At 44.5% G+C, this 15,135-nt stretch overlaps 1 protein-coding gene across 1 annotated transcript in view; it reads right to left on the bottom strand.

The window, feature by feature from the left end:
• LOC149459816 (rac GTPase-activating protein 1-like) overlaps positions 1-15,135 on the bottom strand; it is a 102,782-nt gene that overhangs the window by 18,172 nt on the left and 69,475 nt on the right. The window contains exons 8-11 of the mRNA XM_089680600.1: positions 13,821-13,933; positions 11,359-11,532; positions 7,955-8,050; positions 6,170-6,368 (exon numbers count right to left, since the gene is read on the bottom strand). Of these exons, the coding sequence (XP_089536726.1) occupies positions 6,170-6,368; positions 7,955-8,050; positions 11,359-11,532; positions 13,821-13,933 (582 nt within the window). The remainder of the gene's footprint in view (positions 1-6,169; positions 6,369-7,954; positions 8,051-11,358; positions 11,533-13,820; positions 13,934-15,135) is intronic.

The raw sequence follows: 15,135 nt of genomic DNA, 5'->3' as shown, positions 1-15,135 counted from the left end.
CTCAATATAAATACAGCTGTTCTGTGAAGCCCTTAGGGGTTTGTTAGAAAACATTAGTGAACAAACAGCATCATGAAGGCCAAGGAACACACCAGACAGGTCAGGGATAAAGTTGTAGAGACGTTTAAAGCTGGATTAGAATATAAAAAAAATCCCAAGCTTTGAACATCTCATGGAGCACTGTTCAATCCATCATCTGAAAATGGAAAGCGTAACTGCAAACCAGGGGCGGACTGACAACTCATGGGGCCCCCGGGCAATAGGGGATCATGGGGCCCCTGTGTCCTTGCCCAAACGCAAAAAAGCCTATGAAAAAGGTACCAGGGGCATCTCATGGGGCCCCCTACTGACCCCGGGCTCGGCAGTGCCCGAGTTTCCAAATGGTCAGTCCGCCCCTGCTCCAAACCTACCAAGACATGGCCGTCCACCTAAACTGACAGGCTGGGCAAGGAGAGCATTCATCAGAGAAGCAGCTAAGAGGCCCATGGGAACTCTGGAGGAGCAGCAGAGATCCGCAGCTCAGGTGGGAGAATCTGTCCACAGGATAACTATTAGTCATTCACTCCACAAATCTGGCCTTTATGGAAAAGTAGCAAGAAGAAAGCCATTGTTCAAAGAAAGCCATAAGAAGTTCCGTTTGCAGTTTGCGAGAAGCCATGTGGGGGACACAGCAAACATGTGGAAGAAGGGGCTCTGGTCAGATGAGACCAAAATTTAACTTTTTGGCCTAAAAGCAAAAACGCTATGTGTGGGGAAAAACTAGCAGAGCACATCACCCTGAACACTTCATCCCCACAGTGAAACATGGTGGTGGCAGAATCATGTTGTGGGGATGCATTTTTGCAGCAGGGACAGGGAAGCTGGTCAGAGTTGATGGAAGAATGGATGGAGCCAAATACAGGGCAATCTTAGAAGAAAACCTGTCGAGTCTGCAAAAGACTTGAGACTGGGGCGGAGGTTCACCTTCCAGCTGACAACGTCCCGAAACATCCAACCAGAGCTACAATGGGATGGCTTAGATCAGGGGTGTCCAAACCTTTTTCAAAGAGGGCCAGATTGGATGAAGTGAACATGGTGGAGGGCCGAACATTTTTCCGAACATTCTTTGAGCCATTACAATTAAATGCAAATAAATTATTTTATGCCAAGTTAATTTCAAACGACATACTTTTCATTTCATAACATTAAGATCAACTGACAGCTGAGTTTTCACAATGTATTGAAAATAAATTAAAAAAAACTTACCTGCACTAATGTGAAGGGTGAAAAAGGTAGCTGGAGCTGAAGTCTCTGCTCGGCAGCCGGGAGGGGAAGAGAAACACACTTCACGCTGGAAGCCCGGCCCTGACGTCACCGCCCTCTGTCGCTCCCAGCGCGGCGCAGTCACGCATGCGCACTGCTCTCAAGCAGAAGACTGTCTGCCACAGAAGGGAGGGCCGTGCGACAGCCGCATTTACACAGACCAGGGAGAATGCGCCGCAGTCAGGCATGCGCACTGCCCTCTGCTCTCAAGCAGAAGACTGTCTGCCATAGAAGGGAGGGCAGTGGGAGGGCCACATTACACAGAGCAGGGAGGGCTGTTGGAGGGCCATATTAAACTGACCCCCGGGCCGTAAATGGCCCGCGGGCCGGACTTTGGACATGCCTGGTTTAGATCAAAGCATATTCATGTGTTAGAATGGTCCAGTCACAGTCCAGAACTAAATCCAATGGAGAATCTGTGGCAAGACTTGAAAGTTGCTGTTCACAGACGCTCTCCACTTCACAATTATGTGCCACTTTGTGTTGGTCTATCACATAAATTCCCAATAAAATACATTTGAGTTTTTGGTTGTAACATGACAAAATGTGGAAAATTTCTAGGTAGTATGAATACTTTTTCAAGGCACTGTAAATTTCAATAAAATCAAGTATACATATTCATTGCATGCAAAGTGGTGTTTATATGAATATTTCTGGGGAGGGGGTCCATAGCTTTCACGAGATTCTTAAAGGGGTCCGTGACTCAAAAAAAAGGTTAAAGTGGTTGTAAATGCTGAAGATATTTTAACTTTATGCATTCTATGGACAAATGTAAAAAAACTCAGTGTGCAGCTTCCCCCCCCCCAGCCCTGACTAATACTTACCTGGGCCCCAACTCGATCCAGCGATGTGCAAGGGAGCCTTGGCTGTCCTGGGTCTCTTTCTCCTCATTGGCTGAGACACAGCAGCGAGAGCCATTGGCTTCTACTGCTTTCAATCACAGCCAGGGAGGAGAGAGCATGGGGTGGAGCCAAGATGCAGCTCTATGTGTCTCATGGATGCATAGAGCCAGGCTCAGCAGCAAGCGACTTGCTATTGGGAGCACTAGTTAAGGGGGAGGAGCCAGGAGCGGGGACCAGAGAAGAGGAGGATCAGGGCTGTTCTGTGCAAAACCACTGTATTTTAATGCAAAAAAGCCAAAGCTTTAATACTGCTTCAAGAACCACTGCACTGCAGAATGCCAAGTGGACATGCAATATCTGCACTACATTGGACAGAATCCACAATTTGTCTATGGAAATTGGTTTATCTTTAAATAGTGATTTGCAAATTAGATGGGAGACAGTACAGATACAATACATAAGGGGTTAGGAGGGTCTTGCTCAAAGGAGCCTACAATCTATAAAGATGGTGGTGGTGGTGGGGAGGGGGTTGATACAAAAGGTGATAGGGATGAGTTGGAAAAAGTAGTATTTGTTAGGTGGGAGGCTTCAATGAAGAGTTGGTGAGTTTTCAGGGATCACCTTTAGGTGGACAGAGTAAGGAATAGCCAGACTGGGGTAGGTAGTTCCAGAGGATGGGAGAGGTTCTGGAAAAGGCAAGAATGGGAGGAAGCAACAAGGCAGCTCAAGAGCAGGAGGTCTTGGGTGGAGCAAAGAGAACAGTTCAGGTGATATTTTGAGATGAAGTTGCTGTTATAAAGATGGGTTGTGGATGTCTTTGTATGTTGTGGTTAGGATTTTTAACTTTATTCATTGTGTGAGCCGACAGCATTGAAGGGATTGGCAAAGAGGGTGGTGGACACTGAAATAATGGCAGGATGGAGGAGTCTGGCAGCAGCATTCATGATGGACTCAAGAGGGGTAACCTGTGTAGAGGTAGGCCAACGAATAAGGAGTTGCAATACTGAAAGTGAGATATAACCAGGGAGTAAATTCATAACTTTGTGGAGTTGTTCGTTGAGAAGGGGTGAATTTTTTTTACATATTATGGAGGTTAGGGTGGCAAGATCTGGCCTGTGATTGGATGTGGGGCCTGAAGTAGAGGTCAGATTTAATTGCTTTGAAATACAACATCAATGTTCTTTATTCTTCTGAATTTATACCCCATCTGGGAGAAGCAAACAATACACAAATCATGATTAGTTGGATGCCTATACTTTGCAAGATCGCCTTCTCGCAAGACTTGGGATCTTTAGCTGTTCCAGGATCTTGCAAGAAGGCCAAGTGATGCCATCCTCCACCAGGTAAGCATGGAAGACCACAGCACTGGATGGAAGGGGAGTATAGTTCCACTTTAACTGGGGTGATTGGATGATTTTTTTTTCCTTGGGCTATTAGATTCAGGATGGTTTGGGGGGGGGGGGGGGGTAGAGCTAGGCCAACGAAGAGTGAGTTGCAATATTCAAAAAGTGAGGTATAAAAGGTGTAACTGGGGAGTAAATGCATAACTGTGGTGTTGTTTTTTGGGAAGGGGTGAATTTTTTTAACATGTTATGGAGGTTAAGGTGGAAAGATCTGGCCTGTGATTGGATGTGGGGCCTGAAGTAGAGGTCAGATTTAATTGCTTTGAAATACAACATCAATGTCCTTTATTCTTCTGAACTTATATCTGGAGAAGTAAACAAATCGTGATTAGTTGGATGCCTATACTTTGCAAGATCGCCTTCTTGCGAAACTTGGGATCTTCAGCTGTTCCAAGAAGGCCAACTGAAGCCATCCTCCACTAGGCAAGCATGGGAGACCACAGCACTGGATGGAAGGGGAGTATAGTTCTGCGTTAACTGGGGTGATTTTTTTCCTTGGTCTATTAGATTTATGGTGGTTTGGAAAGGGGGGGGGGGGGGATAAGCAAACATAAATGTGGACTACAAGGTCCACTTGAAGATTTTGTAGCTTGGTTGGTGGAACACAGTACCTTTCTTAGATCAAAGCTGGTAGAAAAGAAAGAAAGTGACCATCATTTATCATACAGCCCTTACGTATTTTCAGTTATCCCCAGTTAAATATTACATTCACGTTGTTTCTCTGTGTGTTCCCTCCATTGAAAAAACACGCAAATAAATAAATAAAATAGGGGGATTGAGAAAATGAAGGAATTGCCTTAAGCAAAAAACAAACAGCGGGAGGGTGCAGAGAAAGAATCAGGTGGACAAAAAAGGACTACATCTTCTAAAATAAATCAATGTTCCTTCTTTAAATGTGCCCAGCGGTTCTGAATTCGAATGAGAAAATAATAATTAGGAAACAATATGTTCTGTTCACAACCAGCCAAAACAGACTTGAGTTTCCCTGCAGAGGAAAAACTCTCAACATGACCAATATGAGACTTGTGGCGCTCCTGAAGAAGGGTCCCAAGTTGGCTCATGACTGGGGTAACATCATAATGTATCACACACGCAAAAGACCTGAAGAGTTCATATTAAACATATGAGGGGAAGAAAAACAATTAGATGCCGCCGCCATCCGTGAAAACCACCAGCTCAAAGACTATATAGATCAAGAAATACAGGCAGCTGAAGTTATGTGCAAATTCAGCCATTTACAAAACACAAATTGAGCATTGCCCAGCCCCTTCTGAGCCTCCTGAGTGCTCCCTGGGATACTTAATGATCAATAGGGAGGATCGGCAGGTAGAAGAGGCAAGTCAAGGCTCAGGAGAGTCCATGACCATAGTGTATATAGAGTAGTCTGTAGGTAGGACACATGAAGTTCTGTGCTGTCTGGCAGAGGTGACTTCAACATTTGAAAGGAGATAAAATTACTTGTGTATTTAACTGTTCTTTAACCCATTAACTCCAGGATTTAAAAAAAAAAGTGCCAAAAACAGAGCCCGGGGTCCTCATTAGGGTAGAACCAAGAGGGGGGATGGGAGGTCGTGACCAAATCAAGGTGTTCTGCTTTAAATCTGAGTATATAAAGCCAAGCTTTCTATGTGGGAAGATTAAAGTATAAACTAAAAGGCACAACTTTTTTAGTTCTGAAGGGGAAAAAGATTACAACCCTGTTAGATTTTTACTGTTGCCTCTGCCCCCATGAGGGAGATTCCCCCTATTTGTCTTTTTTACCATTATCATTGAAAGTGGTGACAACCTAAAATGTGGGATTTTTTTTGCAGGCACTCTCCACTTCTCTTCTTTTTGCACCCCCATAGGAAACCACTTCCTATGGGGGACTCACCTACAGGATCGCCTCCGCGCCACATTGCCTGCATCCATAGACACAGACAGCATGGCTCCACCCTGCCCCCTACTCTCTGCTCACAGAACTTGATTGACAGCAGCAGGAGCCAATGGCTCCTGATGCTGGCTTTGTGAGCAGGGAGAGAGAAGAGAGCCACTCAGATGGGCACAGTGCTGGATCGAGTGTAAGTGTAAGGGAGGTGAGGGGGTGATGCAAATACAGGGACATTTTCAGGGAATAAATTAGTGTAAAAATGTCTAGCCTTTACAACCATTTTAAAGGTGGCCATTGATGGATTGAAATTTGGCCGGTTCAGCAGGAAGCAGCTGAATTTTGATCCATGTGTGGCCACTGTAGTTGGACATAAGCCAATCTACTGATCAGCTTCGGTTCTACTGCACTGTTGGATAAAGGCTGCTCGATCATCAACTGCAGCACTGACCTGCGTATTCTGACAGCGGAGACTTCGATACACAGCAGGGTGGATTCCCCCATCCACCTGAAATTTGTGGATGGTGGAATTTGTTTATTGTTCAGCCAAAAAAAAACAAAAAAAAACTAGACTACGTGCTTTAAAATGGATATAAAGCCAAAGTTTGTCCAACTTTAAATAGCCCATGGCTTTACCAACCTTGGCAGATACACCTAATAGCTTAGGCAGTGAACTTTTGTCTTGAAGCTTTGTTGTACCTCCATAATTTCACCCCAAACCATACACATATAACCCACTGGTCCCCCCAACATACCAGCTGCATCCAGGAAATGGGCATGGAGGGAGAAGGTCAGAAGAGGCTCATGTAGGGAGCGCAGGAAATCTTTTAGAACACTGCAGATGGTATGGATGTCTTCCTTCGAGAGCTGCTGTGACTTGACTTTACCATACAGAAGCTTCTGTTTCATCTCTTTCACCTGCCGATCACAGCCCGAGATGCGGTATAGACCCCTCTGGGGACAAAAGGCGTTATTTCCCTCTTTCCCACAATAGAACATTTCATTGTTCCAGCAGGAAGAACATATGTCCTCCTGTTGGTTTCTCTGCATTCTACAAAAAAAAAAAAAAAATACAAAAAAAATTCCCTTTGTGGTTTTTTAGAGAGCAGGAAGAGCTGAGAACTCAACCTAAGCAAGTGTTTGCTTCCTCTCAGATGATGCCAAGGGGTTAATTACTTTTTCCCTTTACTTACGTTGTAGTGCTCGAACCAGATGATTGTTTTTTTCAAGCCAAAGCACTGTACCCTGAAGGCAAATCATATGTCATCTAATACCCAGGAGCAAGAGGACAACTCTAACTGAGCAGTGGGGGAGCACAGTAAAGGTAAGTTTTAGTGTGTGGCGGGTTGTTTTTGGGCAACATGACAGTCTCAAATTATCATTCCCCACCCCACATCATTTGTACACAATGTCTGTATGGACCTTCTGCTTGATCTCCTTATGCGCAGTTAGCCCACTGGACAGAAAAGTTAAACGTCCGGTACTACAAGGTAACGAGGAGCCAGTGATACTTTCGCTTTCCTCTCACATGGCCGCATTGGGTGCTTGGGTGGCCGATCATCAGGCCCAAGTGCTGTCACATGGGGAGTCCTTAGACCTATGAAAGCTCTGACTTGGAGCTTACACGTCGCTTTAGTGTTCTATCTCTATGTAAAAATCCAAACCATAAAGCTGTGGCTTGCTGTAATCAATCATAACCAAGAAATTTGCCTATAGCAGTTCAGCACAGGAACATAATGGATTACTAAATATTAGCAGATGATTAAAAGGCTAACTTCATATTTTACATCATGTTACACCCATAAGTAGGGTATAGCATGTAACACAGTGCCCCCCCACCCCAGAATGCTCCCCATTGACAGCATACGATTCTTCTTCCTTGCAGCAGCTTTCATTTGAATTTTTTGCAGCTTTGCAGGGTTCTATCTGCACAGCCATGCCATTCATTCAGAGATCTGTGAGTGAATGAACTACAGGTCCCATGTGCCACTATGGCAGAGAGACTTGTTATGCTCAATGGAACACAACTGCAGTGATCACTGTGCTTGTAATCCATTGACAGTCCCTCCAGTTCTCAAACTGAAAGCTCATACTGAGGTACAGAAGCATGTGCAGGAGCCAGGCATTGGACCCAAAATCCATTGATTGTGAGCACAGTGCTTAGCAGGCTCTTACACAGGCACATTTTTTAATTGAAAAAATATGTGCCATTTTTAAAGATGGATTAAGCCTTTAACCAAGCTTATTGAGCTTTTAATGTGAAAGAAATGCTGTACTGATAAAATATCTGGCTCTCAGATCTCCCAAGAATGCTAGGTGCCTGGTTATCTCTGGCTACAATAACCTCTGAGATCTAATGAAATCAGAACTTTTAATGTGCAGACTGACTCTTGCTAGTCACCACTTGTAGCTATATCATGGCCTATATAAATAAATGTTGTATAGGTTTCCTTTAAAGTGACTAAATCCAAATTCTAGCACTTAACACATTTGTTTCCTCCAGGAAATAGATGGAAAACTTCATGAACAGATCTTCTTACCTCACTCAGACCCCTCTTCTCGATCTCATTCACACACTGGACCACCAGGTTGGGCACCATGGGAGGCATGGCAGGAGCAAAGTCAGTCAGTAGTCTCTGTTCATGGACAAATTACAGTTACATGGTGTAAGCATTCTAGAAAAATACAGTAAGAGAACAGAATGCAGGGAACTAGTGATCATTGTTAGTCCTGATCTGCTTAAAAGGGAAACTATACTGCTGTAGCTCTACCCTCGTAAGGACCGCTGGATTTGATTTAGTCCCCCTAAGCTTTGCAAGACCAGGCAACACGCATTTCCCACACTGTGCACACTGGATTCAAAGAACAGTCCTTGAGCTTGGTTTTGTGATTTTATTAAGGGGTTAAGAACTTGGATGGGGACTACGGGTATATGGGATGTCCAAGGAGCTGCAGAACTTGAAGACAAACGCCTTGGCAACTATGTACAAAAATGTGGGAAGCAACAGTCTTTCCTTGAAGGGCACCAAAGGCTCTTTCTAGTGCACCTCCTCAGACCCCAGATGATTCCTCCTCTTCACCCTCTTGGGCAAAGGGACCCAAAAGCTGTTAATTTAGAACAGTCCAAGATTAGACGCTAGTTGGGTCTTGCACTTGACTGCCCTCTCTTATTTCACCCAGGGGGTGTAAGAGTACTCGTACTGTCCTCTCCTGTTAGCTTGGCAGGTTGGTGGCTGCCTTCAGGCCTTACACTGGGCGGGCTCCTACATGCTACACAGGCAGTGCTCCGTGGAAGACGTTAAAGGCAGTGGAGGTCCTCTTTTCTAGTGACCTGCCTGTAGGTGGGCTCCCTGGGGCATCCTCCCAGGCTCCACACTCCATCTTCCACCTGACACTGCAAACCTCCCCCCAGGCTCTACCACATTTGAGGGTTGTCCTGGTCACCATGCCAAGCCTCCTGCCAGAGGATAGGCCAAGGTCCTTCAAACATGCAGATCTGGGCTTTCTTCCCTCCTCCTCCTTCTCCCATTCTAGAAAGTTCTCAGGTTTCTAGAAGTGTGGGAGGGCTCCAGAAGTCTTGCCTGTTACAGCCTCCCAGCCTGTCTTGAGATGAACTCACCACTGCACTCCCCAAGCTGCTACTCAGCCTCTACCACTGCACTCCCCAAGCTGCTACTCAGCCTCTAACAAAAATTTATCTAACCTGGAGGGTTTTACACAGCATTTTGAAAGTATTTATTTTGTATTTTTGCTCATTACGTAAGTTTTCATACATAGGTTATTATATGTTCATTCTAGTGACTCTCTATACACTATATGGCTATGGGTTTGTGGACACCTGACCATCACACCTATATGAGCTTGTTGGGCATCACATTTCATTGATATGGAGTAGCCCCACTTTATGTCTAACATTCTCCACTGTTCGTGGAAGACTTTTACAAGATTCTGGAGTGTGTCTGTGGGAATTTGTACCCATTCAGCCAAATGAACATTTGTAAGGTCAGGTATGGATGTTGTAAGAGGCGACTCGGCTAGGAATCGGGACTCCAATACATCCTAAAGATGTTTAGTAGGGTTGATGTCAGGGTTCTGTACAGGTCACTCAATATCTTCTGCACCAAACTCATCAAACCATGTCTTTATGGAGCTGGCTTTGTACACAGGGACACAGTCATGCTGGAACAGAAAAAAGGCCTTCACCAGTTACCACAAAGTTGGAGGTGCACAATTGTCTTAAATGCTTTTGTATGGTGTAGCATTAACAGTATCATGACTAGTGCACCAGAGATAGGTTCATCCAGACCCCACTACACCACCATTACCCTGCCATACCAATCCCCTTTACTTACTATACTTACAGAAACATAACACCAATTTTGGAGTAAAATGGCCAACACGGCCTTTTAACAAAATCAAGTTTAAACACATCAACCATTCCTTATAACAGAAGCATAAAGAGTTGTCGTTGGTCTTTGAAGGCACCCCCAAAACGATCCGAAATGCACCTGCGGACAACCATATTCCACTAGGCCTCCAGCCGCAACCAACCAGCTCGGAGACAACCATACCGTCCGCAGTGCAGCACCACCACCTTCCAGTTAAACCTTGGTTAACTGGAATGTTCCCGGGCACACCATACCAACGATGGGTCCCACACCATTTTTGTACCTCCAAGATAAGAACCGCCTCCAAAGACCAACCACCACCCAGGAACTGAAATAACTTCCCCCCCGGGAGGAACACAACACTCACCAAACAGGGAGGTCGGGAGGGAAGCTCTCTCTCTCTCCTACGACCAGCTCCAACTGACGCCCCTCCCCAGGACACCCCACCCTAAGGTGCAGAAGACCCCACCTACACTCTCCCTCTACCAACCAGATCCCCCAGCTATCCTTCACCAACCCTAATACTATCATTAACCCTTACACGTCTTCCTTCCCACTCTGGGCCTAGTCATGCCTGCCCTGCGCTAATTCTTTTCTTTTATCGTTGCGGGCATTTCTATACTGAAAAGACCTGAAGTTAGTAATTTGAAGATGCCCAAGATGTCAATGCGGCTCAAACACAAAATCATAAAATTATTTGGAATAATTTGTAAAAATGCGTTTGCACTTAGCGAACACATGCGGCCGGAAAAAAAAAACATTTGACAGTGTCTCTACTGGACATTTATAAATTTATATTCCCAAAGAAAATCTTCCACTCTTCACAATCATGCCCTATTCATACCATCAGCGTTTTACCAGCGCTATTACCAGAGTTTTTTTTTCCAGCACTAGTGTACATGGAACCTAAAGATCACTAACGGATGTAGAAGGCTCTTGGTGTCACATACGGAGATTTTACAACCATTTGGAAAGCTTCCGAGTCCAATACTTTCTTCTTCCACTGAGCAGCAAAAAAGGACCAAACAAAGAACCTGTGGTGCCGTTACCAGTGGGCAAGGATCTTGGTATTTGAGAAGATATTAGTCCGTCTATGACCACCGTGAAGCCATAGGTAGCCCATTGCAAACAATTTTCAGATACAGTGGGGGAGATTAAAACTGGAGGAATCTGGTGCAACTGTTCATGGTAGCCAATCAACTTCTAACAGCTTGTTCAATTAAGCTTTGACAAAATCTGGAAGCAGACTGGTTCCTGTACAGAGATGCACAAAATTTTGCACCATGCAGTTTTAGTAAATAACCCCCAGTATGTAAAACGAGTCTGAGGACTTTGATCTGATTAGGTGAAGCTAGTTTTTAATATCTACATGACAGATTACAATGTTGGAGAAGGGCATTAAGAGAAAAATATGTAGAACGGGGAAAGGTAAGTGAATTAAATAAGGAAAGGTTCTATAAAATGTCTTGCAGCACTAGAAGGGTTTAGAGGCATTTTGCAGTACCTAATCATAAGGCTCCAAGGCTATGGGGTGAGAAGAGGGTCATTATGATTACCTGCCCCTTTTTCAGGCCTGTGTGCTGAACAGGCAGTGAGCCTGGAGGACACTGCTTGGGGCAGTAGTCTCTGCATTCGGGATGTATCAGAATCCGACAGTTCCGGCATTTCAAGGACATCTTCCCGAATCTGGTCTTGTGTCCACAGACAGAGCACTGTTCAGCACGGATCATCTGTGACAGGGTACAGCATATTCGAATCAGTGTCCATATTACAGATAAGGAAAAGTAAATAACAGAAACGGCATGGCAGGGGATCAGTGACAGAAGGATATTCTATTAAGGATTTATATAGCTCCATTACCTCCTTCAAAACAGCACTTTTGCAAACAAGGTTAAATAATACACACGCTTAAAAAGATTTACAACAAAAACCATTTAGTTGGACAGCAAAATAAATATAAAGCAAAAACCAAGATATACTATGAGTGAGAGTCCTTTCTTAAAGGAGTTTATAATATAGACTAGCCTTTCTCAACCTTTATACCCAAGAGGAACCCCCTAAAATAATTTTCAGGTCTCGGGGAACCCCAGTTAAAACCAATTATTTGGAGGTCAGGGAGAAAAATGCTCCTGATATAGGTGACCATTGGAAGGTTGCTTCTGATATAGGTGACCATTGGAAGAATGCTCCTGATATAGGTGACCACTGGAAGAATGCTCCTGATATAGGTGACCACTGGAAGAATGCTCCTGATATAGGTGACCACTGGAAGAATGCTCCTGATATAGGTGACCACTGGAAGAATGCTCCTGATATAGGTGACCACTGGAAGAATGCTCCTGATATAGGTGACCACTGGAAGAATGCTCCTGATATAGGTGACCACTGGAAGAATGCTCCTGATATAGGTGACCACTGGAAGATTGCTCCTGATATAGGTGACCACTGGAAGAATGCTCCTGATATAGGTGACCACTGGAAGAATGCTCCTGATATAGGTGACCACTGAAAGAATGCTCCTGATATAGGTGACCACTGGAAGAATGCTCCTGATATAGGTGACCACTGGAAGAATGCTCCTGATATAGGTGACCACTGGAAGAATGCCCCCCTACAGTGGTGATCAGAAGGCACCCCTTACATACAGCTAAAAAAAATATCAGTGTAATACAGCTAGCTCTGCCTAATGGCAGATCCCAGAACTTCGCAGGCACAATCAAAAATGGGAGGTAAAATCAGACACAGCTCAAGGAACCCCTACTAACCTCTTGAGGAACCCTGGTTGAAAATGGCTGATCCAGAGGATTTAGGAGAAGAAAAGAAGTAAAGGAGAGCATATTTATTATATACACAAATACATTCTTCCCACCAAGTATATGCTGTATGTACTTGGGCTACATTGCATATAACCTATTGATTCAGCACTACTATTGTTTGGCATACATAACTTGTCAGATTAGAGAAGAGAAAGAACCATGGAAGATGAACCAGTGCTGCAATGGGAACTCTTACATAGGCTGGCAGTGGGTGGAGAAGGAAGCAGTGCTGGATCACTAAGCTGTGTATAAGGCAGAGTATGGGAGTGATTTACTAAAACTGATGCGGCTGTGCATAGTAACCAGTCAGATTCTAGATTTTATTGCCAAAGCTTAAATGAACAAGCTGAAGTTGGTATCTGGTTACTATGTACTTCTGCACCAGATTTCGTGTGTGCCAGTTTTAGTGAATCTCCCTTAATGTGTCTTGTGAGCTAGTGAAGGAGGAAGCCGTGCTAGACCAGTAAGCTGTAACTAAGGAGACCATGTGTGCCTAGTCACATTGAGTAGGAAGCAGTGCTTGACTGGTAAGCTGTGTAAAATGTGACAGTACATATCTTGTAAGTTAGTGAAGGAGGAAGCATTGCTAGAACAGTAAGCTGTAAATAAGGAGACCATGTGTGCCTTGTCACAGTTTAGAGTAGGAGGCAGTGCTGGACCGGTAAGCGGTGTAAAATGTGACAGTACATATCTTGTAAGTTAGTGGAGGAGGAAGCTGTACTGGACCAGTAAGATGTATATAAGGTGACAATGTGAGCCTTGTCACAGTTTAGAGTAGGAAGCAGTGCTGGATCCAAATGCTGTGTATAAAGTGAATAGAGTGTGCCATGTCAGATTGTTGAGAATGAAGCAGTACTGGATCAGTAAGCTGTGTACAAGGTGACAGTAAGTAAACGTGTAAGATAGGGAGAAGGAAGCAGTGCTGGACCAGTAAGCTGTACATAAAGTGACAGTGTGTGCCTTGTCAGATAGTAACACAGGAAAGAGTGCAGGATCAATAAGCTATATACAAAGGTAACAATGTCAGAGACTGGAGAAGGAAACCATGATGGATCAGTATGCTGTAATACAAGGTAGCAGAGTATAGGTTTCATCAGGTAATGGAGGAGGATGAAGGATATGTCTTAATTTGCAGTATGTTGGAGAGAAGAGGATAGTAGTTGGATTGAAGTTTCATTAATTGAACATAAGTTTTGCCTCACAGTTTTGGAAAGGAAGACGTGTGCCTGTCCCGGGACCAGCAGAGATGGAGGACCAACATCGGGATCTAGCTCCTGCTCAGCCTCATTGATCTGCGGTAGCACAGAGGGATGATCTAGGAATGAGAGAACAACACACATACATAAACTATGTGGAATGGTATGTGGTCTGTCAGCTGGGTTTGTGCTTAGATCACCACCCTCTCATACAGATGTTTGATTTGTGACTCTAGAAGTCTAGACTTGGCCCACCCCTTACAACATGTAAGACATGGATATTGCCTATCATATTTTAAAGGATCAAATAAGATTTATAACGGACCAATATTTAAAGGCATGGTTGGTGGGAAGGGCAGCTCAGCTCTGAAGGGACAATGATTGGTGGAAAGGGCAGCCCAATCCTGTAGGGACAATGATTGATGGAAAGGGCAGCCCAATCCCGTAGGAATAATGATGGGTGGAAAGGGCAGTCCAGCCATGGAAGGACAAGGATTGATGAAAAGGGCAGTCCAATCCTGTAGGGACAATGATTGGTGGAAAGGGAAGCCCAATCCCGTAGGGCCAATGATCGGTGGAAAGGGCAGCCCAATCCTGTAGGGATAATGATGGGTGGAAAGAGCAGTCCAGCCATGGAAGGACAAGGATTGATGAAAAGGGCAGTCCAGGACTATAGGGACAATGGTTGGGGGGAAGGGCAGCCTAACTCTGGATATCCAATGACTGCTGGAAAGGGCAGCCCAATCATGTTGAGACAAATGAGACAGCGATTGGTGGAAAGGGTAGTCCTGCCATGGAGGAACAATGATTGGTGAAAAGGGCAGTCCAAAGACTAGGGACAATGGTTGGTGGAAAGGCCAGGGCAGCCCAGCCCTGGATGATCAATATGGGAAGGGCAGCCTAGATCTGTAGGAAAGCACTAATATAACAGTGTCCAGAAGGTGCAACCACAAGGAACTATGTGGGTCTCACTGCGGCACACCTGAACTGCCATATGCTAAACATTTCAGTGATAGGTGCAGCTGCATGAATACTGAATTATGGATAGTGGGCCTGGTTGTTCTTCATGTTTTTTTATAGGCTGTTTATATTTTACCTTTGGTCCGTGTTATACGGAGTTAACCTTTCCAGTCTCTGGGAACCTCTGCTAGTAATTATTATATTTACAGCGCATAGTACATTAGCCTGATGTTCAGTGGGAAGAATGCGCTTACATTGGTGGTGTGACATAAATGTACAGATTTGAGTAGATAAGATGTGACCTGTAGAAAATATGACAATGTAATCCAAAATGTAGTTTCAGTCCTGGTCATTAAAGAAA

The sequence above is a fragment of the Staurois parvus genome, unplaced genomic scaffold (genome assembly GCF_062004578.1).
Source record: "Staurois parvus isolate SC_StPar_1 unplaced genomic scaffold, SC_StPar_1.0 ptg000246l, whole genome shotgun sequence".
NCBI classification, from domain to species: Eukaryota; Metazoa; Chordata; class Amphibia; order Anura; family Ranidae; genus Staurois; species Staurois parvus.
This window is presented reverse-complemented; position numbering and strand designations above follow the sequence as displayed.